At 34.9% G+C, this 26,850-nt stretch overlaps 1 protein-coding gene across 1 annotated transcript; it reads left to right on the top strand.

The window, feature by feature from the left end:
• The first annotated feature begins 13,166 nt into the window (after positions 1-13,166).
• Positions 13,167-14,971, top strand: LOC145600681 (uncharacterized). The gene is made up of 2 exons (XM_081656564.1): positions 13,167-13,929; positions 14,010-14,971. The coding sequence occupies exons 1-2, from the start codon at positions 13,167-13,169 to the stop codon at positions 14,969-14,971; spliced, it is 1,725 nt and encodes a 574-aa protein (XP_081512690.1).
• Positions 14,972-26,850: the final 11,879 nt, after the last annotated feature.

Raw genomic sequence — 26,850 nt, 5'->3', positions numbered from 1 at the left:
TATTCTTCACATCCCTTTCTCCCGGTTCTTCAAGTTCCTTGCATATATCAAAGTCTTCCAGTTTCACCTTTCCCTTCTCAGCGTAAGTATACCGACGGGTCATTGGTGTTTTGGGTGTTGAGTTAGAAGAGGATGATGAACCTTGTATGTTATTTGGGTTTTTGTTTTGGTTTTCCATGTTGTTGGAATACGTAGGTTAATGAAAGCAAAATATGTAGAGTAGAAGCTTTGATTTGTATTTAGGATAAATCCCAAAGGCAATTTTCAAAAAAAACCCTTGTGTTATGTAAGTACAGTTCTTAGGTAGAGGGCATTAATGTATGTAAACTTTTGTTCAGTAAAACCTAATTAATACAAAGGTACGGATATCAAGTCAGCGCTAAGTTCAACACTAACAATTCCGGTACCAACAACAGTTAGGGTGGGATTGGCAAGAGACCAACTAAACATTACATTATACCATCGTTGAAAGTGGAGTTATTTTTCGTAAAGAAATCTCGGAACACACGCCATATGTTGTTGACATATACATATTATGTTTTAGCCTTCATTTAATAGAATTACTTAGTATTTTTCTTCCATTAAATGTAGGTGAAAGAAAGACTAGATGTGTAATGATGTTATTCCCATCAAGGGCTATTGCATTAAAGAGAAGTGAGGAGTACTTACAATTAATGAACTCTCAGAGTACTCACTAGGTTTTGTATTTCATTTAATGGGGTAGTAGTGATAATTAGTAGTTGAAATTAGTTACAAATTATAACAATTACACATACAATGTAAGGATGCTCAAACATACACATAATACAATACCATCTTGCATCAACATAGTATTCATAGTGTTACAATCAATGACCTAGATGGTACCATGTTGAACATATAACGGTACCATGTGGAACATATGATATTGACTCTTAATACTTGTAAATGACTAAAAGAAACATTATTTTAGACCAATAATATTAAAGGGTACATTGAAGGCTCCGTATTTTGCGCTAAGAGTCGATTGCATTTGGAAGTCTTTCCTCATTGGTTGGTGAAAAAATGCGGACGTAGAATAATGCACCCGTACCATAATAAATCTTCAGTGTTTCACTTGGGACAATGGCGTTGTCAGTGACAAATGCATCCCAACGAAGGTGGAGAAACACTGGATTTTGGGAAATAACTTCAGTTCCAGAGAGAATTACATCCCACACCCGACCTGTAGTTCCCCGCATGACTCGAGTCTGTAGGGCGACGAAGCCATGATCTCCACGCGGCCGGCAGAGGCTTCATTAAAAAAAGAATAGGTTAATTTTATAGTAGCGAACATTAACTAATAATATTAACAACTTGTTTATCAATAACGTAAACGTTAAACTTACCAGCTTGTCGTTCATAGATTTTTTGAATACTATTGTTGTGCATGGAAGACTCTCATACTCCATTTTTGTTGTTACCTCTCCTTATGTTGGTTTTTTATAACTCATAGTGGTGTCCTATTTATACTGAATTATAATAGCAAATAAATAGGGAATTGATACAGCAAATTGTTGAATTATTCCTACCATTATTCATAAAGGTCAATGCTTATCTATATACACGTATTTACAGTGTTGAAAATGGTGTGAGAACACCCTATCTTTTGCAGAAAATGATGATCACCATTGAATTCGGGGTTAATATTCTGATCATCTTATTTCAATTATTCATGACCCTACCATTTAATATTCATGACCAATATTCATGACCCTACCACATGTAAAGCATTTCATACCACTGTACTTGTACTTGGTATACAATGTATAAGAATTGCTAACCATGTAAAGGTAAAGTGCACAAAGTAAAGTAAACATAATTCATAATAAACATTCAAACTGAAATTTGTCCAGCAATACAAAAATTAAGTAATACATAATTTAAAACAATCCTGCAAATAAATCAAAGACCATCTGCAAGCTGCGTGGTACTATCTAAGCTACATGGTACTATCTAAGTTGGAAATTGACGCTAAAGATGTCGAAATTGTGAAGTTGATCCGTATCAGTAAAACGAGGGATTAGTCTTGGATCCCACAGTAACGCAGCACCTCCAGTGCATCCCCGTGGTGCAAAACCCGAAACTCTATAACCACCCGGAAGTTGACCCACTACACCGATCAAGGTGGATCTATTAACTCGAGATTCAGTGATAACCCAGACCCATGGCTTCAGGTTGTTGTATAGAGCCTTGAAATGCGGTATAAATGAAGGACGATCTATACTTATGGCATTCCAATGGAGTGCTACCGTTCCCTTCGAAATGTATTTAGTATCATTCGCATCATAACTTCTTCGCTCTAAATGGATGTCTACCTCATGATATTTTCCTTTACGGAACCAAAACCACTTGAATGTCACTTTAAAGCATAGATAGTGCATAAGAGAGTCCACACACATGACATGAATGGAGTCAGCGTATTCAGCCACAAACAAAGGGGCAAGGAAATCTGGGAAGCTGTAGATAACCGGGTTTTGGACGTTTATAGTGGGGGTTGGATCTATAACAGGTAGTAGTTCATCGGGAAACATCTTGGGGGAGTTTGCTTCTTTCAATTTCGAAGACGTCCACTCCAAAAAATCCCAGAAACCAAGATGCATGTTGGGATGATCTTGGGCATATGGGAGGTGTGCAACAACAGGCCTCCCGCTGCCTGGTTTTGACATCCACTTGGGCTCAAACCCATCTCTGTCATACTCCTGTGACCGTATGCCTTTTTTGACATATTCTGAACTAATTGGTCTGCCTTGCCGGTAGTCGAGGCCGTCGTGTAGTAAAACATGTCGTTGTAATCGACTTCTGCCTTCCCAGTACTTGACGACGGTGGTGTGAAATAAATCATAGCGCGAGGGTGGTACGTTAGCTGTTGCCCACCCTTAAGTTCATTGTTGGATACTTGTGAGTTAATGGATTTGGTTTTACCATTGTGCCCAAAAACTCTTCTAAACATAGTATTAGAACTTATGTGATGGTTTCTCTATTCCCTTTGGTTTAGTTTTTGGGGTATTATTATTTTTGGAGTTAAAATTTGTCGGTGAAGTGTATCTATGTACCTTATGTAGTAAGAACAAACACGTCCTCAAATAGAACTTCTCCAGGCTGTTTATCAAATCTAAGATTAAGTTGGTGTATAATGGTAACAGGATGGTATTGCCTTTATACCATCTTACCAGTTGTTTGTTCAATGCACATGATACCAGTTGTTATATCCAGCTGTCAATGGTTACGTGTTCACCTACTCTAGTAAAACGTCAGCTACTCCTAGCCTTTTCAGAAGGCCTTTCTTGTCATATCTTTTCAAATCTTTTTCAAATATTTTAGGGTTGGACACACCTATTTTCCCGCCCTTTGCCCCGAATTTAATTTAAGGCCGTATTACTGTCATCATGTCCAGAAAGGTATCCTTTGATTACAGAGTGGTTTGGGTACGCAGTACCATTACAGTGGTTAATGGTATTTTAAAAATCGGAGGAAAATTTCCCGCCCATAATGTAAATAATTTCATTATAAATAGAGGTATGTGTCTTTTGAAGGCATATAAGGCATAAAATAGGTGTGAAAGCACATCATCTCATATCCTAAATTTTCTCAACCACACTCTCTACTTTGACATGTCGAGATCCACGGGTTCCGGTACTAGGTTGCCACAACAGGTGGATATTGCACCACCTGTCGCATGGGTAGAGATGGTCGCTTGCCCCACTTGCAAGGCCGGTGTTGTCGAGGTCCGTGTTCGCAACTTGTCTTTCCCGGGACGCTTATACTACAAGTGCCGCAACAATGATTTTTTCCAATGGCTTGACGAGGAAAGCGTCATTCGATCCGATAAGATGTTACCAGGGAAGCTAGTTTGGGTGGGCATGGACAAGATGTCAGCCGATATCTCCCAGATTAATTTGGGGGTCAAGATTGTTACGAAGCTGGCTGTAGTGTTATTAGTTTGCGTTGTTACTTTTGCAATTTTAAGATTTTAAGAAAGTGTTTAGCACTTCCAAAAAATTTAAACCACTTTCATGTAATCGTTGTTTATGTACGAAATTGTCTTAATTTCAATGGAAATGAACCCATTCCAATGCGTTTGCACAAAATATTGATCATATTGTATTACAAAACGATTACAAAATAGTGATCATATTGTCTTAAAAAACGCTTACAAAATATTAATCATATTGTCTTACAAAACGCTTACAAAATATTGTGAAGTCATTGGATTGGCTTACACATGGGTTACACCTTTTTTGTTACAATTATTATAACCTAATGCTTTTCTGATTGACCTTCTGCCTGGGGGTGGTGGAGACCCTGTACCATTTTCCTGTTAAGAAATACTAAAACTAAGTCACATGGTGTCAACTTAATACCATAGTACGCATACAGTAAAATGGAGAAAGAACATAAAATTGATAATATACAATACGTACGTGGAAGGAAAGATCTAACAAGTGGACAACGAACGGTTCTTCTCGCTGTTGAGGTGGAGTGACCATAGGTATTAGTTCTGCCTTCTTCCAAAATACAACAACCCCACCCGGAGAAGCTTGAGGCCCAAAAGTAGCCGTTTCATAAATTGTAGGCAGACGTAGTCTTAACAGAAGGAGGTCCTCAGCAGTATTTTGACTCTCCGTCACAATCAACACCGATGGGTCGAACCGTTTGTAATTTTCCAAAAAGTGCCTCACAAAACAAAGTCGGTTCATCCCCCTAGCGTTCCAACACACAACTTTATTTCCTTTCGGTATGATAGGAGGTGAGTTGAATGTTGGTGATGTGAGAGCTGCCTTCACTTTGACAACGTGAAATCGCAACTGAAATTTCTTATAATAAGAATAAAATACTTGTACATGCAAAACTACAGATAAAGTAGCCAGCTCCATGACATGAATAGAATCACTAAATGAACCAATAAAGAGTGGACAAGTTTTTGTTAGTATGGTATATATACCAATTTGATCAAAATGGTATGCAGGTGTTGGATCAAACACCGCAGTAAATTCTCTTGTATTATGACATGCTGGTTTAAATTTAGTGACAAATTATGTAATTCCCACTCCAAGTACCCCCACAAACCCCGTGCAAACCATAAGAATCACATAATAAAGGTAGGTGAACGGGGAGTATGTTAACACTTGGTGGTGGTATGAGCATGCACTTACCCGGAAAGGGGTCTGCATACAATGCAGAAGAGAGCAATCCGACCCGTAATGCATCTACGGGTATCGTATTACCCGACTCAGTATCATCATAACTAGAATAGTACAATGTGTGGTTTATATTCAGCTCCACCTCACAGCTACTAAGGGGCTTTAAGAACATAACTACTAAGGGGCTTTAAGAACATAACATAAGGAGGATGATATGGAATTCGTCTTGATGGTGAGAGTTGTGTTGATTTAAGTTTCATACATATATTTGGAGAGGTATTGACCATGTTTGTAACACCACTTCCAAAAGCATGACATCTAACTTCTTATTTATACACAAACATTTAAGCATTAAATGCATTAATGCACTCCCAACGACTTACCTTAATCTAAACACCATCACTTGTCAGATAGTCTCAGAAACAGATACCGAAATGAAATATAATGGTATTGAACTCCAAACACAGTTCACTTTAAGTTGAGTACCATCCAATTCACTCTTAATACCATTGACATTAACATGGTATACCATTCAGTTTTGGATATTGTACCATACATTTATCGTCCTAACAGCATTCATTCATGGACAGAGTGCAAATACAAGGGCATTAACTTTAGAGGGGAAATAAGAGGGAATTAATACTAGGGTGTGCAAGTATAAAAAGACTTGCGTGTTTAGTGATGAAAATAAACACCTCTCAGAAAAGAAGGTGGAGGTTTTATTGAACACAAAACAATGATCGTTTTAAAAGGTTTTTTTGTGAGAGGGTTTTGAAAGGATTGTTTTGTTTTTTTACGAATTAATTTGCCTTGAAAAGTGTGACCAGATTCAAAACAATGACAACAATTCAATCCATGAGAGTAGGTACATAACCATATAACCCTACTGTCAATACCATGTAATACCATTTACTATAACATGGTATACCATTTACTTTTCGATAGTGTACCATACAATTAAGATGGTATACCATTATCTTCATGCTGATACCATTTACTTTAAAATAGTGTACCATTCACATTTAGATGGTATAACATAATCTTTAAAATAGTATACCATTTACTTTAAAATAGTATACCATTCACTTTAAGATGGCCAAACTGATATTAGTAATTCATAAAACACCTTTATTTTTACACAATTTTTTTTATTTCAAATGTAAAGCCCAAACTTATATTATAAAATATCATTTCGTAACTCATAATATTTATATAAGTGGTTTCAGCAAATTATAATGTCATAACTGATATTATTATGTCATAACCAACATACACCATTGAGTATCAGATGGTGTACCATCTAAGCACTACAATCGTATGCTTGGTGTAAGATGGTGTACCATTACACATCACATCACAGTATACACTAAAATAAAGATCTAATTAGAACATAATTGCATTCCTTTGCAGTATCTAGCACATAACAGAGAAAGTACAGTGCATGCCGAAAGAGCTGGAGTCACAGTAGCACCAATTGTCAAAGCCACACATAAAATCCAAAACAAATCAAATCCACACATCTAAACCAAAGACCTACACACTGTCTAATCCATCTAAACACAAATTACAAAACAACTAATCCATCTAAGTCGTTCTTCTTTTCATTGCAAACAGAGCGCAAATCCTCAATAAGAAGCGAAGCCCGGGCAAATTCCATGTCTTGGGAATCAGCACCTCCTTCCTGTGCAATAAGATCACCACAAACAAAGTTCAAAACCAACAATAAACAACTCATAGCCAGAGTCCATACATAACTAAAACAATATCAAATCACATTTACCACTTGAAACTTAGTCTGAAAACGCTCTGTACAAGCCTGAATGCAAGCCAGCATGATAACCCCACAACTGACACTGTGCGAATAGGAAAGAATAATATTATTGAAAACAAACAGGACACTTAAACAACTGAAGAATAAGCAGTAGTTAACTCACATATCAGGCTGGTGAACAACTTCAACACTTTCAATAGCCCACCCTCAAAAACTACCCAGTTCCCAACTTTTGTCATGGGTGTTAATCAACACCTCCATCACCCTAATCTGGTAACCCAAAATGCATTATCAAATGACCACTATTCAATAAGTTAACAAAATTAGTGAAATAATGTAACTAAGGACAAGTTTCTACCAATTTCTTTAAAAAAGCTTCGTGTTCCGTAGCAGGGTCAGAGTACATGGAGTCGATTAGCCATATCTTCTGTTCTTTGAAGGAGAACGCAGCACACCACCAGTGTTCCCCCATTAGAACAGGGACAAATATCTGCATATAATCAAAACAACACCAAAACAATCCAAAAAAACCAAAATTCATGTTCACACCAGTACAAATTACCTAATTCATCAGGTACATGTTACAAAAATGAGCCCTTACCACAGCAATTTTCTTACAATCCACCCCCCGCAATGGGTGTCCATGTTTTTTTGCCAGGGCAGGAGCATCTTCCATGTTTGTCACCAGCTTAATTTACAACAAGTCATTGAATAAATATTCCGTACATATCATTATATCATTCCAATATAATTTACATAAATGAAAAGTGATACGTACGGCAAACGCAGGATGGAGCATAATCCTTTTGTTGTGACCATCATACTTAATACCCCATTCCTTTGTATAAAGCTTGGATACCACAGACACATACTCTGTCCCTACCCTACGCCGACTGTGCAGAACATTAAGGCAACATTCCTTATCAGCAAACTCTCCATCACATTCCAACAAAACAGGACTACAACATAAAAAGGGATACCCATTATTAGTAACAAGTCATAGCTAAATCAAAACACACAACATCATTGTACTATATTGATGGTATACCATCCTACTATCTCAGTGGTATGACAAGATAAGTTGATGGTATCTTACCTCAAAGACTCATACATACTATCTGGTATCAGGATGGTATCCATCAGGATATGCTCTAATAATACCCCAAATAAAATACAAATACACCTAAACAACACTATAACATCTATGCAAACCTTTTTTGTTTAACACAAACAGGATGTTAATATTAAATCACAGATAGAAATATTGATACTACAAATTAACACAGTACCAGTAGAAAGAAATAGCATACAGGGAAGTTAGACAGCTATGCAGCATCTCATAGTAACCTCAACAAAAGAAATAGCATACAGGAAAGTTAAATTAGACAGCTATGCAGCATCTTATAGTAACCTCAACAAAAGAAATAGCATCTCAAAACCAACACTTACAACTCAGAACTATTAGAAAGATACTACAAATTGAACCAAAACAGTGTGAAGAAACCAAAACAGTGTGAAGAAGTACTAAGCAGCAGCAAAAATATATAGCAAAAGATGTTGCAAGTCACTTAAATTGAACCATACCATTGAAAGAAAATATTATCAAGGCATTAAACATATACAAACCTGGCACTTCCACAAGATCCCAATCGAATCCACTTCAAAAGATTCAGATCAGGTGCCTTCAGCTTAGACAGTCTAGCCCGTCGATTCCCCGCAAATTCACCTGAAATGACCTTCAGCGAAGGCTTCAATGTCCTCTTGCTGTCACTACGGTTACATTGCTTTTCCCAATCAACCTTTTTCCCATCTAAATCAACTTCGGGTTTAATTGACTCTGCATCGAGTACATCTTAACCTATCTTTTCTTCATTTAAGGCCAGTTCAGGTTGACTTTCTTTACCAAGTGTTACTACATTTGCCGCGAGGACAGTGTTGCCCCCAGCCTTTGGCAATGCAGTGTCACTCCCATTCCCTTTCCCACCATCATCATCAGTCCCATCCACCACATCAGCAACAGCTTTAGGCACAGCCCCATAATTCCCCTGATTCCCATCATTATCATTCCCACCACTCCCCCCATCATCATCAGCATCAACAAATTCATAACGCACCCTTGAGGTCACACCCTCAAGCACTTCTGAAACCTTCATTGACATATTCCCAACAGCAACAAAGTCATCCAACTAATTAAAAGTACCAGAAACAGAGTTTCCATATTCCCCCTTCTCCAACTCTTGCTCTTTGATTGAGCTTGAGCCAGAACTACCCACTTCAGTTGGATTACGGGGAGTACGAACACGAGACCTTTCCTTCAGCGCACCCCAAAATGTAGGTACGCTGTTGCTTGCTTTCAACATCTTCTCCAAATTATTCTCCATGACCTTCCCCAAATTCTTCTCCAATAAGTTCTCCAGATTCTTCTTCAATGCCTTATCCATGTACTTCTCAAACGCCTTCTCCATGTTCTTCTCAAAGATCTTTTCAATTTTCTTCTCCAGTTTCTTCTCCATTCTGTCATACATCGGCCTGATCATATCCAATACCTTCAAAACAAGGGAAAAACATTAGTTTAAACACAAAACTATCATAGTCTATAACTAAACACAGAAACAATGTTTACCTCATCTGCAACACGAACTTCTAGCGGCTGGCATGAGTCCCTTCCTACCATAGGGTGCCGCTCCCCATATGCTACATCAACAGTCTACAATGAATTCAAAATAAAAAAAGTAAACAGATTGCTCAAACAACACAATTGCAAATTAAAAAAATCTGACAATAATACAACACATCCACCTTCACTTTCCCATAGTCCAAAGAAGGTAGCAAATCAGCTTGGATTGCAACAACAAACTTCTTCTCAGTCCACACCTCCGATCTAGGAAAATGCCCCCAGCTCAAAGGAGGCAACGCAAGGTGGTCCAAGTAAAAAATCTGGACAAAAATATGCATATTAAACAACAATAGAAAAATAGGTGACAGGATTTAGAATAAGCTTGTATACCATAATACCTGTAGGAATAACACACATCCACCACCACCGGCAGAAAACCCTCTCTTGTTAAGCCTCTTCCTAAAATCTCTCACACAGGTCATCAACCAATTGTGTGCACATGCACACCAATCGAAATACTGCGCACCATCACCAATTGAAACAGCGGGCAGTAATGAAGTAGCTAAACTCTGACCATTGGTAGTCGGATATATCAGTAGTCCCAACATCGCTACCAAGAACGCCTTCATGAACTCATCCTTCTCATGCTCAGTGTTAATCGGCATTAAAGGGAGCTCATCAACTGCCTGCTGGATCTTAATGTGACATGAACCATCTGGCTTCACCTCACCATAGTGCTGAACTATGCCGTCAACCCTCCCTAGCATGACAGCATTTGTTACTTTAACAGGAACTTGGTTTGTACCACGAGGAAGGCTACAAATGCACCTCCACTGCTCAGGGCACAACGGTAGCTCCCTTCCATCTCCCGCAGTGAGAACCTTCTTCTCGGGATCGATCCTTCCCATGAGCCAGTAACAGAATCTCCTATCAATCTTGGTTGAAGGCAGCTTCACCAAGGTCCCAAACCCACAATCCTGCAGCAACTCTATTTTCTTCTCATCTATTTTCATTGCCTTGATGAGATCAACAAAGGCACTGACACGACAATTAAAGTTTGCTGGCTGCAACAATTTAGACAACTACACTTCAACAACCACATTTCAGCATACAATTACATAAGAGATTATATCGTTCATAGAGTTAACCTTCCAGCTGCAATTCCTCAGCTGTGTTGCAACTAAAAGCCCTCTTTTCTTAGCAGTCTCACCTAACGTCTGCCCCGTTTGTCCAACAACAAACTACAGATAATCAAACAAACATATTAACTACACCAGAATAAAATATTACACATTCACCAATAGACAGTAACAGGACAAAACGATTACATATTAACTCTTCCTGTACCTCATCCATCGTAGTATCTTGTTCTTCGATTACTACAGGCCTCTTCACTCTTCTAACAACTCTAGTCTGCGATGGTGGTGGGGGTATCTGAGGGGGTCTCTGTGGGGGGTTTCTGTGGTGGGGGTCTCTGTGAAACTATTTTCCGCTTCTTATCAGTGTGCTCAGTAACAAAATACTCTGACTCCACCTCATAGTCACCACCAAATAAATCATCTTCAGCATACTGTTGTTCTTCAACTTCCACCTCATAATCTGCATCATTGGAATCATCATCCCCTCCACTGAACACTTCGTCGTAGTCATTTCCTTCTTAGTCGACATCCTCGACAACAGGCGCCTTCATCTTCCTTTTCTTGCTTTCTCATTGTTGTTCTGCTTGTTGGCTAGATGAAGCAGCGGGCGTACCACTTCTAGTCCTCATTATATGCTTAAGACTAGACTGCAAAATGCATACAACACACAGCCAAATAAACACATTTTCTCCTGATATATACTCCTCAAATTAAAATGAACCATGCATATACATACCCCCCAATTACTTCTGCATCCTACAGAAGTCTCATTAAACTGCTCCGACATCACTAGCTACATTAAAGCACACAGGAAATAAAACAGAATCAATGTACTACTTTAAAAACTCTTTACCAGTACATTTATCAGTATCTAGCTATACCAAACAAATTCATCATATATACCAAACAAATTCATCATATTCATCATTTATACCAAACAAATTCATCATTTATACCAAACATAAAAGTTCAATGGTATCAAAATGCTTCACAATGGTTTGTAAAATAAGTACCAACAAGGAACAACATGGTATCTTAAGTCATTGATTATGGTATCAGATTATGATATCAAACATAGACATTATTGGTATCAAAAACAGATTATTTGGTATGAATAACCAACCAAACAACTACAACAAAGCAGACACGGGAATTCAATAGAATTTAGAGTACATTCAACAAATACTTAAAACTTCACCATTTTCACCACTCTACTTACGCTATCAACAACATACTCATGATAACTTCGCCAAACACAATAGCAATCACCAAGTTCAAATGCATGTAACTTCACCAAACATAATAGCAATCACCATTCCCCATCAAACACAAGAGTGTAAATGACATATTGCATACTCTACAATGCAATCTTACACACCAGATAACAATTTCCCATAACAATTTCCCATAACAACATCTAATTTCACATACATTTCAACATTTTCAAACAACCACAACAATTTCAAACAACCATAACAATTTTCCCAACAATTGATACTAAAATCGACAAATAAAGGGCCGGATTTTCAAGTAAGAACCCTAACTTTTCTCAAATTCAAACCCTAACTTTTTACAACTTCCTCACAAAAATTTAAAAACATACTACTACACATACAAACTACAACATGTCCAAAAACCAAACAAAAACAAAAATTCATTCGAAAATTAAAAAACTAGGGTTCATACTTACATTAGATGGCGCGAAAGAATAACACTGATTGGCAACACAAACCCACAGACAATGCTCCTAGTTTCGCTTGAATTGAAACAAATCGACGCGAAATTGGCAACTTGTTCTTCCAACTTCTTAGCAGTTTTTTTTTTGGCCTCCACTCTCAATCCTTCGATCTCAATGGGTTTTTGGGAAACTGGTTTTCTCTCTCCTCTTTTACAGCATATAATTTCAAATTATTTGGGAAGTTTTTTTTTTCTTTCAAATTTATTAATCTTTTTTTTTTCTTTAATTAATAAATCAAAACGTGTGGGTGGGAGTGGGGGACCACCACACGCTTTCCAGAAGCTTTTCAAAGGCAAAATGTGGAATTCCACATTTGCCCTTAGTTGAGTCACTCATGCCTCAACTTAGTTGAGGATGAGAATTGCTCGTAATGCCTAAAGAGTAAAGTTCTTAATGCCTCCTCCTATAAAGAGAAATATATTGCAATATATACCTTTTTAGATCAAGAAAGAAATTCATGGTATGGGGTAAATTAAGGGACAAACACAAATGAATGTTAGGTAGTTAAGATGTGCCATGATATTAAGGAAAAATTCGTTTTAATATCCCAATTTTGGGCATTTTTCCTTCTATGATCCCAACTTTCATCCCAACTTTCGATTATTCCTGAATAATTTCAATTTTAGGGTGTGTTTTCTTCTACCAACTTCAATCAGTCAAAAACTAATGAACAACCTATATTATATCAAGCAAAGCATATGACAGAATTGACTAGGAGTTCCTTTGGAAAGTTCTGCAGATGTTTGGTTTCCCTCCCTACTGGATTCACATTATCAAGCAATGTGTTTCCACAGTTTCGTATCAGATTTTCGTCAACGGCAATCCTACAAAGGTTTTTAGACCAATCTGCGGTCTTCGCCAAGGTGACCCCCTTTCTTCTTATCTATTTGTCCTTTGCATGGAAATTTTCTCGGTTATGATTCGAAAGGCAGAACGTGACAATCTTTTCCGGGGGGTTAAGATCTCTCGCCAGGCTCCTTCGATCACGCATCTATTCTTCGCAGATGATTCTCTCCTGCTGTTTCAACCGTCCCCTGAGTCTTGTGATAATGTACTTCGGGTGGTTAATCAATTTTGTGATCTATCTGGTGAAATGGTTAATTTGCAGAAGTCTTTTGTTCGGTTCAGTTCTAACATTCCTTCGGACTTCCAAGATTACTTGGCCTCCACTTTACGCCTCAAGGTTGTTCCAAATCTAGGTCCCTATCTAGGTCTTCCTGTTGATTTGGGTAGAAGCAAATGTCAGGCCTTTCAATCTCTCCTTGATAGGATTTCTTCCCGTCTCACGGTATTTGCTCCTCTTCATCTTTCACCCTCGGCAAAGCTAGTTATTATCAATTCCGTATTGGTGGCGTCCCTTAACCATGTTCTTTCTGTTTTTAAAATTCCAGCCTCCATTACGGACAAGATTAATAATCTTTTGGTTCGATTCTGGTGGAAGACGTTTGTGCACTCTAAGGGTTTGGCCTTAGCTCTGCCTTCCCTCCTGTTCACTCCTAAAGGTATGGGCGGTTTGGGCATTCGTCATTTAGGAGTTTTTAATTCCTCTTTGCTTGCAAAGCAATCTTGGCGTATTTTGCAGAACCCTCAGCTTCTTCTTTCTCGGGTTCTCAATGCACTAACGCTTGGGATGCTACTTTAGTGCATTCTCTTTTTCCACCTTCCACAGTCGTTAAGATTCTCGGTCTTGAACGTCCTCCTCAGCCCATGGATGATTTTGTCTACTGGAAATTTACTAGGGATGGCACCTTCTCTACTAAATCAGCCTATGCTCACGTCATTCAATCTTTACATCAGGCCTTGCATCCTCCCAACTTCATCCTTCCCTTGACTTGGGCTAGGCTTTGGGCCATTCCTATTCTTCCTAAATGGAAAATTTTCCTTTGGAAGATTGTTCACGACGCCCTTCCGGTGGCAGCAAAACTACGGGATAAGGGTCTTCCTGTGGATCCGTTATGCTCCTTTTTTCATCAGAGTCCGAAGTCTCTGGATCATTTATTACTCCATTGCCCCTACTCTATTCGTCTCTGGGCTTGTGGTCCTTTGGGTATTCGGCCTCCACCCCCGGATACTCCGTTGTTGTGCTGGTTCTTCCCACTGCTTGTATCGGTTATTAAGCTTGGAGATTGGAATGGGTTGGACTCCATCCTCTCCTTTGCCTGGGCAATTTGGGTTCTCCGTAACAATATTCGTTTTCGCCGGGAGGAGTATTCCCGTATCTCTGTCTTCCGCATCGCTCAGATTTGGAGCTCAAGAAGTTCTGATGCTCGACATCACTTTACTCATCCCTCTCCTTTGCCCCCGGGTTTTGGGTTTCAGATTCAATCAGTTTATCTTCATCGGGTGGATAATGCTTCACCGACCGTTGTTCTTATTATTTATGGGGCTTGGGATTCTAAGGATTGCAGAACAGGTACTGGTTGGTGTTTCTATTCTATGGCTACAAATTCGGATCTTGGTGGTGATGCTCAGGCATGTTTTGCTATTTCGGCCTCTCATGCGGAACTACTGGCTTGTCTTTTTGCCCTTAAAATGGCAAGTTAGCGTGGGTTTACTAGAATCCGAATCCACACATATTGTATGACCTCTCTTTACGCCCTAAAGAATTATTCTCCTTTAGACGTCTCTACGATTTGGGTTCGGCAGCAGATCATCGATCTCTTACCCGCTTTTCAAGTTTGTCTTCTCCAGAAGGATTCTAGACATATGGTTCTCCCAGCTCACCATCTGGCGGGTTCTGCTGGGATGCAGCACTTACTTCATTATGTGTACTAGTTTCTTCCTTTTCGTGTGAGCCTTTGTCAAAAAAAAAAAATCTATATTATATCATATTGTTGGCTTAGACATGCATGTGTCAATACATGAATGGTTACACGATAAAAAAAAAATTTAATTAAAAACATTGTACCCACCTCAACCCCACCTCCGACAACCATCCCTTCCTAGCCCCACAGTACACAACACTCGAAACCACTCCCTTCCCCCAGCCACCCCCACCGAAACCGACTTCCCTACCTTAGCCCCACCTTGAAAGCACCTAGAACTTAACCCCATCATGGCCACCCAAAACCCCTCAAAAACCTAGCTAGGTTCGGGTGTGGTGGCATCGGGGGAAAGGGTTGCAGTGATTTTGAGGGAAAGGGAGTGGTGAATCGGTGGTTGGTATGGTAGGGGGTGGTCGTGGGGCAGTGGCTGGGTTTGCTTTTTTTCTTTGTTTATTTTAATTTTTTTATTAATTAGCATTCAACACGTAGAAAAGTTTTTAATTTTTTTTAATCATTCCATCTAGTCATTGGTCATCTGACCTATTACAAAAAAAGGCACCCTAAAAGTTGTACGTGATTATTCCAAATAATAAAAACTTATTAGAATTTATAAGTAAAAAATAAATAAAATAAAATAAATTGTCCAAAGTTGGAGTTATTCAAAACCAATTTTTCCTAATATAATTAAGAATGTCTAAGTTAATCAAAATGGACATTTTGAATAGGATTAACCTCAATTATTTGACATGAAACAATAATAATCAGAGTAATTAAGACCATGTACACTTTACCCTAAAAAAATACTTAGTAATATGATTTCATTTCAGTAAGATAAATTTTAGGTTAAAAAATTTCAATTTAGTAACAATAATTAGTTCAATTAAAATATTTTGTTCAATTAAATTCGGTAACTGCATAGAAGAAATATAACATAGAATTAATAAAAAAAATAATTTTAAATCAAAAAATGTAATTTCAATTCAACTATAATTAATATCAGTTTAATAAAAAAAAATTAGATCATCAGCAAAAATAATTTCAATTCAGTAAAAATAATTTTGGTCTAGCATAAATAAGGAGAAGGGAATAGGGCTAGCTTAAGCTACAATTAGTGATGTGTGTTGACTATTACTCTATAGCTTAGTTAATGGCAATGGACCCACTTTAATTTCATCTCCTACATATTTATGGATTTAAATGACCTTTAATATAGTTAGCCCAATTTCTAACACTGATGAAGTTCACTTTAACTTTTGATGATTTATACTTTTCCATGTATGTAAGCAAAAATATATATATTGAAGATGAGAAACTAAGGCAACGGAATTTTGGCTATTTCCGACCCTTTTCCTTTAGTTGTTTTTATGTTTTTGCTATTGAATTCAATGTAACTACAAGGTAGTAAGTACCCTTATAGTGGGTTTGAGCTAGTGTAATAAGTGTCCATATGGTGGGCTTTATTTGTTGTAGTTTTGTTTTTGTTTTTTGAGTTTAGTATGGTACAAGTTGTTTCATGGGTGAAGATTTGTGTGGAATTGAAAAAGAAGTTAATCCTTCGATTACAATCAAATGAATTAGACAAAAAATTTCTTCACGACTGCAACAGATCGATAGACCCCCTCGTCGAAGAAGTTTGTAAATCACAACTATATGAAATTTGAAGAGTGTACGATTTGCAACAATGATCGTAGCTCTTCTCAAAGGTTGTTTTATTTGATTCAAGTATCATGTATTTATTAGATTTAAATCTCTTTGTAAATGTTGTATGACTTTTTATTTATGAATCAATTTTTTCAAAAACTAACTATATATTATTGCGTCCATAACAATTGAGAAAATCTGTTGTAAAAAAAATTATAAAAAAAAAAAAGAATTGAGAAAACCGTAGTTGTCTATTCTCTATTTTTTCTCTCTTTTTTCAATTTAGAATTCTTTAAATAAGTGTTTTATAGACCAGAAATAGCAATTTCTCTGGAAATTTGGCTATTTTCGACCTGTTCCCTTTATCTAATTTATGTTTATTATGTAATTCAATTAGCACTGTAAAACGGTTTGACAGTTCGGTTTCGGTTCGGTTTGAAATTGGTTCGGTATTTAATCGGGTCGGTTTGGAATCGGTTTAATTGTCTCACGGGTCGGTTTTGGTTCGGTTTAAATAGTTATCGGTTCGATTCGGCTTCGGTTTATTCTTAAGCGGTTTTAATTCGGTTCGGGTAGTAAACGGTTCGGTGCAGATGGGTTGCGGTTTGTTAACGGTGCGGTGTAAACGGTTTTTATCCCGGTTCAAACAGTTTCGGGTTGGAAACGGTTTCGGGTTAGAAACAATTCGGTTCTTTTTTGGTTCAGTTTATAACTGGTTCGGTTCTTTTTCGGTTCAGTTTTTAACTGGTTTGGTTCTTTTTCGGTTCAGTTTTTAACTGGTTCGGTTCTTCGATGGTTTAACCACTTTAACGTTATTCATATCGGTTCCATTTCAAGTTTACTAAATTACGGTTCAGGTCGGTTTCGGTTTCAAAAAATAAATTGTTTATCAAGTTGTTTGGATTCGGGAAGTTAAATGGTTTTGGTTTGAAATTTGATAGTTATTGCTAACCTTTTGCGTTCACAAGTTTTATATAAAGTCGGCAAGTCGCGAATCATTTCATATTTAGGCATCATATTATAAACAAATTCTCATTGATTTTATAAATACATATTATGTTCTGTTTCAAGTTTAGTCATACTGATCTTACTAGTTTATTACGAAGTAGATTATAAGAGTTAGTGTATTAATGTATTATTGTTTTACAATTAGGTTATTATATGCTTCTTATTTAATCATTTAATCCATTTAATTATATTCCCGTAAAAAAAAACATCCATTTAATTATATAAAAAAGTTTGTAAACGGTTCGATTAAGTAGCGGTTTGGTTCATAAACGGTTCGGTTTATAACCAGTTCGGTTTACAATCAGTTCGGTTTTTAAATGGTTTGGTGCAAATGGGTAGCAGTTTGCTAACGCTTCAGTGTAAGCGGTTTTTTTGCCAGTTTAAACGGTTTCGGGTTGGAACCGGTTTCGGGTTAGATACGGTTCGGTTCTTTTTCGGTTCGGTTTTCTTTCAGTTCGGTTTATATTTAGTTCGGTTTGTTAACGGGTTCGGTTCTTATACGGTTTAACATTATTCGGTTTCGGGTTTACTAAAATACGGTTCGGGTCGGTTTTCGGTTTCAAAAAAATCGGTTTTTAATCGGTTCGGTTCTCATTTGGGTCGGTCGGTTTCGGGCAGTTAAACGGTTTCGGTTTGAAATTTGACAGCACTAAATTCAATAAAACTAGTACATTATTGAGACTTTGAGTGTAGTAATTACCTCTATATTGGATTTGAGTGCAGTAAGTACCCCTATTACAATCATATGAATCAAATGAAATTTTCTTTATGGCTACAACAGATTGATAGACCCCCGTTATCGAAGAAGACTATAAATCACAGTGCAGCTATACCAAAGAGAGTATTTAAAATCGTACAATTTGCAACAACGACCCATAGTTTTGCTAAAAGGATATTTGTATTTGATTCAACTGTCATTTATTTATTCGATATAAATTTTTTTTACTTGTATAAATGTCATATGACTTTTTTATTTATAAATCAAACTTTATTAAAAAAAAAAACAAAAAAGACTCTAAGAACCTGTTCTTATTGACTGAACTGAACTGAACTGAACTGAAATGAATATTTTATAAGAGAAGGAAATTAGGAGCTGAACTGAAATGAACTGAATTGAGCAGAACTGAACTGAAGTGGATTTCAACGTAAGAGAACAGGCCTAAGTAACTCTAAAATAAACGTGTGAATTTAATCACACCTCCAGCCAAGTAGTAGTGCTACCTATCTTGTCAGATGAGAAGTTGATAGACTATACGAAGTATAAATTAAACCACTATCAGAAATTATAAAGTTATCAACATCTCTTTCATCTTCAATCGTGGGACAACATTTCTACATACCGAATTCCCTATAGAAGTAAACTATTAATAATTTATTGGAAATGTTTAGTTTATGGGTATTATCCAACATCATCTTTTTTTTATGCGGTTGGTCACACCATATGTTCACTTGTAAAAAAAAAAAAAAAAAAAAAAAAAAAAAACAGAGTAATTTCTATAATTCTATTTCAATCTCTTATTTTATAAAAAAAGTAACCCCTACAATAGTACAATACAACTAATTAACCCCTTATAACCCTAATTGATGAATTCCTATATTACTTATCAAGTAACCCTATAAGGCATTAAGGCTGGTTACAATATGACACTAGCCATATATAAAAGTTAGTTAGGTGCATTCATTTGTGAATTTAAATTAGTGAAAATAAATTAGAGTTTAATTGATAAAAATCTTGGATAAATACGAAGTATATCTCTGGGTGTATCTAGAAACAAGATAGAGGTACCAACAATGGCGACAACGCATAGGTCATGGGCTCATGGCAATGCTGGCCTGGTTTTGTGGAACAGTTATAATGGCCAATTGGCCACAAACAAGCATAGAAATGACGTTATTGATCATAATACTATATATTTGGTGCAATGATGATATTATCATTATAGTAGTGGGATTCATATAAATTTTTTTATAATGACTAACGTAATCTTTACATGAAAAAAAGTAAATGGTAAATCTATATTAATGTGAAGGTCATAATCATATATAATTAACAAAGATGACTCCAATTATGTGAGTCACATTTTGGTCTGCTAATGTTCTACATATCTGCTAAGCCTGTCCACTAAGCTCTTAAAATATGGCACGTTTCAGTCAAAAGTTAGGAAAATTGGATTATTATTTGCCTATGATCTTACCTGAAAACCATTTGTCTGGTCAAAATTTGACATGAGTTATTTGTAGGGCAAAATTAATCCAATTAAATCACAAATTTTGGAATGTTATGCAAGTGTAAGTATATTATAATTATAAGCCGTTACCTTATCTTTCAATGATTGGTAAATGAATGTGAGGCTCTAGGTTGTTTATAAATGAGCTGAAATATTTGGATTATTTATATATTTGAATGACGATTGATTCTAGAAAGCCCGTAATAGTATCCATAATTGATACAGTAAGTTCGTACAATAAAGATTGGTCTAATAAGTCAACCTATCTCAGGTTTGTTTTGGATAAAAGAGGATCAAAGAGCATGCACAACACTCCGTATAAATGTATTAATTTTTTTTTATCCAAGTTTAGTTTGAGCAAAAATTTGAAAAACTCTTGTGGCATGCCACTATGATGTATGCCTAATACGGCTGTGAAACAAGTTCAAATTATTTTTTGGGTTTGTTTAGCTTATATGATTACATCATGAATGACTATGTCACTACGTCATCTTTTAAATAATTACAAATTCTATAAAATTAATCCGACTGATCAATTATGGCAATTGTTTGCTTTTTTTTTTTTAATCATGCATTTTCTTATGTTGCTTCAATCCATAATTAATATTGTAACATACTGAAGTTATGTTGGATCACATGTGTAACATACATGAAATTGCGTTGGAACACATGTACAAACGTAACACGCATGTAAAATGCACAGCTCTAAAGAAACATGAACACACATGTAGAATATATTCTACTCCTAGATTTCTAGAAACTAACAGGAGAATGAGGAAATTTTCAATGTGAACATGAGGTAAAAAAAAAAGTCCTACATGAAAGATTTTAGTACAAATGTGACAAACGTGTAAGAATAGTGAGCAACTTTTCATCATAACAAACTTTACTTAAGACTTACTTGCAAGCTACTCATTTCCTTACGTTGGGCCTTGAATCTAAGCCCAAAAACAGAGAGAACTCTGTCCCAAGGTATTTGCTTGCATTAGTTCATCTTTCCCATTATGTTTAATTCTATTTCTAGACTTCGGGTTAGTATGAACAAAGTAAAAGAATAATAACATGTTTTATTTCATAGTTTTCTAGATACAAAAATGTAAACGTGTTTATTGGGTTTAATATCATGATTTTCACCAACTTTCTTTATTACGATATATTCTTTTCACATTATTTTATCTGAGGAACATATTTTATAACTTTCACATTTAAGATGAATCATCACTCAAAATTTTACAGACTCCTAGATAATTTTTAGTGAAAGAAAGGACATTGCAGACCAGATGAAAACTGTATGCTTAAAAAATTCAGATGCAAAAGCTTACCCTAAAAGAGAAAGAAAAAAAATATAATGCATCTATTTCCTAAATAGAAAGTTATGCATTTAAAAAATATGAAGTACAATTAGTTTTGAAAGATTTGGGACATTCTAGAACAAATGTTACTATTTGCATTTACTTAAGGTTTAATATGAAGGATTTATTTATCAATAAAAGATATGGAAATAAGATACTCGCTCTTGTCAAAATAAAAATAAAAAATAATAAAAAAAAAATAAAGATACTCTCTCCTTTTTTGTTTTGTTCTATTCAATTTTCATTTTAGGTCGTTCTTTTATGTTTAACTCAATATGCTTCAATATATATACCCATTTTTATCATATATTTTTTTTAATAACTAATAGTTTAAATCCCGTGCAATGCACGGATGTTGAATAATTATAATAAAATATAATTATATAAAAAAATTGAATCGATTAACCCAATATTAAACGCATTAAATATATCTTCAAATAATAAAAATATGTTAGAAAAAATCTTTAAATTATAATAGTAATAATGTGCAAGTTGATAGTTTAGGAGGTTTACTTTAGATTTTATTATAAAATAAAAGTCATAATCTAAATGTAACCTTATTTTTATATAGCACCGATTTTTTTTTTAGAAAGTAATTTTGGTGGGAATTTTTTTAATAATATACTAGATAAGTCTCGTGCGGTGAACAGTTTGATCAAATAAAATTTTCTTAATTTGTTTATTATTTCATACCAAAATTAAAAACAAAAATATCCCCAAAGAAAATAAAACATAAAATATTAAAAAATAAATAAATAAATAAATAAACTCTTATAAAAATTGAATGATGTAAAGGGTAACTAAGGAAGAAAAATTAATTATTGTTAAAGAGAATATACCATTTTTAAGAATTTGATACTAATAATAATAATAAATAATAATAATGTAGCTAACCAAAATTTTAATAAAATAAAATAAAATTCACAAAATGATGACATCATTTATAGTTTTAGAGGGAAACTTTTTAATTTCAACATGACATGTGTCTACTTTTAAATAGACTGATGTTAGCGGTTGCTACTTTAGTACGATGTATTAGTTATAGATTGCCAAGTGTCTTTTTAGATTCGTTTTTAGTACTCCCTCCGTCCCTAAATTACATTCCTCCTTTCTATTTTTGGTATTCCAAAATTACATTCCTCCTTTCTATTTTTGGTAAGTTTTTTTTAGTAAATCAACTCTCTTTTTCTGTTTTATATTTAATGCTTTCTCACTCATCCTTACCTACTCTCACTCATAATCCTTGTGCCAAATTACAATGAATATGATTGGTTAAAAATTTCAATTAGGAGCATGTGATTGGTCCTTTTTTTCGCAAAGGATTGATGACATGTCATGAGTAATAACTAATCTATTTTTGTACTTCCCATTGCATTATCTAATTATTGTTATTTGTCTTATTCTTCCCTCCTTAATTCCCGTGTAAATTTCCAAAGAGGAATGTAATTTAGGGACGGAGGGAGTAGTATGTAATGATGATATCTTTCTTATTTTATTCACTTTTTTTCTTTCACTAATCCACATTTTTATTTTCTCTCCCTTACTTTATCTTACACCCAGTCTTATTTTTGAATTCAACAATTTCTTAAATTGTGTATCTATAGTAAATGAGTAAAACATAAAAGAACGAAGGTGAGAATCAAAGTTAGCCTAGTTGATTTGACACTCTCCTTCCACCCTGTGAAAGGGGTTCGATTCTCGCCCCAAGCAAGGAGGATCCCCAATTTTTCCCTTACTTGCAAGGGAATTCTCCTTACCCATAAAAAGGAAAAATACACTTTAATAATCACAACTTTGTCCAATTTACTTTAAATAATCCCATTTTTTTTTATTATTCTACAACAATCTCAACTTTTACATGCGTTTTCTTTCTTCAATCCCAAACTGGTCAATAAAAGTCAACAGCTCATTATTCTAGATTACCTAACACGTGTTAACACGTGATTGGTTTAAAATTAAAAAAAAAAACTTAATAAAGAAACAAAAAGAAAAAAAAACTTAAAAACATCCAAACTACACGCCACCGTTGGTGGACCTTCTCTCTAGCCTACCCCCGTACCACCCCCTTCTAGCCTCTCACCAAACCACCCATACTACCATAAATCGCCCCTAAACCACCCATACCACTAAAAATCGCCCCCAAACAACCCATAACACCACAAATCGCCACCAAACAACCCATTAATTTCCGCCACCAAACCTCCCAACCCCTTAAATGGACCTCCTTCCTTCCTAAACAATCGAAACTGATGCCCCCTCCCTTCCCATAGCACTGAAACCGACCCCTTCTTCATTCCCAACCCCTTCAAAACCTTACCTTCGAAACCTTTCCCAAGCTCCCAACGTTTGCGGTTTTGGGGTGAGGTTAAGTGAGGTCTAGGAAAGCAGCACAAGGGAGGTGTCGGAAATTGGTTGTGGGTGCCAGAAACAGAAAACAAGGTTGGATTAGGGCTTGCCTGGGGAGGCTATGGCCACGATGGTAGGCTAGTAGGCTTGGGATTTGTTTTTTTTAAAAAAAAATCCATTTTTTTTTCAAAAAAACCTTATTAAATTGTTTTTGAACAAATGAACAAACGACATGTGGAAATCAATGTTTTTATTAAAAAAAATTAACCCTTTTCTCCAGGCTACCGGTAATCAAGATTGAAGAAAGAAAACGCAAGTGAAAGTTGGGATTATTGCAGAATAAGCGAAAGTTGGTATTATTTAAAGTAAATTGGCCAAAGTTGGGATTATTAAAGTGTATTTTTCCTTAAAAAAAAAAAGAAACGAGGTTTTATTAAGCACCTTAGTTTGACTTTTACACTATTTACATACACCAATTTTACTAATATTATATGTGCTTTATACATAGATCAAACATATACGTAGTGTATATATATAGTACGTAGTATATATATATAGTTATATGCACACTTGTTAGAATGTCTCAATTATATCTAAATATCAACTTTTTTGTAATTTATACTCATTAACTCTACTATCTTTTCTTATACCTTTTAAATACTCCAACTACTCCACTTCATTATATTTTTATATTAAGTTAATTTAGTCACATAATTTATGTGTCGGTCAAAATGTAACACTTACCAAAAAAAAATACGAAGGGAGTACATGCATCCACAATGCCCCCAAGTGCTTAAGTTGCAAAAAGTAAACCATAAATAATGAGAGGATTATGATTTGATCAGGATCCTTTGATCTTCTAGCTTACTGTAAAATATATGGGTGCGTTCTACGCTTTTGATTTTTACTTATCATCTGAACTTATTTAAGTGAACTACTCAGAACTTATTCGACATTATTAAAATTTATTTTAATTGTAATTGCGCTTGAGCAATCCTTATCATAAATTTCCTAAATTTATCTTATCTGGCCTTATTTAAACTTATGAGTAGGGGTGTTCATTCGATTTTCGGTTTAGATTTAGGCCAAATTCAATATGTTTCGAAATAAAAATTAGTTTTAAATTTTCGCATCCAATCTGATTCAAATTTCTCATTAAATCCAATCAGATTCATTTTAAATTAAAATTCTAGCATTTCCTTCACGCGGTCTTCTTAAGCCTATGTTGGATCCGATCGATCGACTGACTGATAGGATGAATTTCCTACCGTTATTTGGATCTGATCCAAAAATCCGAATCATAATAAGTTACAAGGACCTAATGCGAGTTTAAAAATAAAATGCGATTAGAAAAATTCAAGTCATAAAAGCATATATAGTTGTACACATGTACACGATTAATGCAATAATTGAAAACATAGTTTTAAATAATTATATTAATGTAATAAAACATAATTTTACGTGTTTAATATATTAATCTTTATTTGTAATATCACGATCATATTAAAGTTACTTTGATCCAAATGAGAATAATTCAATTCGATTCGAAAATTCAAATTTTCATAAAATTCCAATCCAACTTGATTTAAATTCGAGTGCGATCTGAGTTATATTAATAATTCAATTTGGATTAAATTGAGTTTCGAGTTAAATTTGAATAATGAACAACGTAACCCATTTATCAGATTTGAAATAAGTGAATATAAGATATATCGAACAGACCAATATATATAAAATAAGGTAATAATTGAGACTTTCCACACAAGAAAAATCCCTAGCTAAAGCATATAAATGTATTTGACATGCCTCTTTAAGTTTTAATGTAATTACGTGTCAAATGCTCAATAATGTACGTCATTACCTCATTTTCTCAATAACATCCGTTCTTTTTTCAATTTTATCTCTTGTGCATCTTAATTCTTAAACATGAATTTGCTACTTTTTACAACAAAAAAGATAAAGTATATTGGGTTAAAGTATAGCACTTGTTACTAATCACACTAATGAACATTATAAGTGCTTGTATGATTAGTTGGCTCTCAATAATTAGTAAGTGTTTAGCTCATGCGTTGTATAAATTTGTTTGAAATATATTTCGTATAAATTAAAAATAATAAATTGTTTATTAACTTATAAAAAACGTTCTTAAAATTATCTTACATATGTTGTGTGTCAGATACTTAGGATCTGTTCACATTTACTGAATTGAGCTGAACTGAACTGATTGTAGCTGAGCTGAACTGAACTGAACTGAATTGAGCTAAAATGAATATTTTATATGAGAGGTAAATTAAAAGCTGAACTAAACTGATTGGAGCTGAACTAAACTGAACTGAAATTAAGTAAATGTGAACAGGCCCTTAACCGATATGAATAAAACACAAATATTCCCTACTTTCCTATTTGTTTGTCCAATTATTACATACTCCGTATTTGTGAGTCTAATATTCACTATTAACCGCAAATACTTTTGAAACATTGATAACCACTATTAGTTTTGATTTATTTTTTTAATCTTCCTACTTTTGCTTTTTTTTTTTTTTTTTCTTTTTTTTTTTCCTTTTTATGGTAAAGAAATTTTGATCACTTCTTATTCCACCACATGGTCCACTTAAAACTATATAATAATATCAATAATGTTTCTAAACAACTTTTTCTCTCCTATCTAACAAATAGAAGAAAAAAAATCCACTTTCCACTTACTAAGCTGAGTACTGTATTTTATATGAACGATAAATGAAAAGATAAAAAGGAACATAAGAAATAGTACTCTGTTGTTATACAAAATAATCTTTACATTTTTTTTTTTGAGGGGAAACCAAGTTGAAGACATTTTTTTAAAAAAACATGGCTAAAAAAACCATAAAAAAATATTTGCCCCATTTCAGAATAAATGTCTCATTTTGACTTTTGCAGTACATACTCTACATTGACTAATGTATATGTGCGTATATATATAAAATTAAGCACAATTATTAATGTATATGTGCGTATATATATAAAATTAAGCACAATTATGAAGATACTTGTTAGAATTTTCTCAATCTATAGTTTTGGACTGATATATACTTTTATCATTATGT

The sequence above is a fragment of the Chenopodium album genome, chromosome 21, assembly GCF_948465745.1.
Source record: "Chenopodium album chromosome 21, dcCheAlbu1.1, whole genome shotgun sequence".
Taxonomy (NCBI): domain Eukaryota; kingdom Viridiplantae; phylum Streptophyta; class Magnoliopsida; order Caryophyllales; family Amaranthaceae; genus Chenopodium; species Chenopodium album.
The sequence above is the reverse complement of the archived record's forward strand: the minus strand, read 5'-3'. Positions and strand labels throughout refer to the sequence as shown.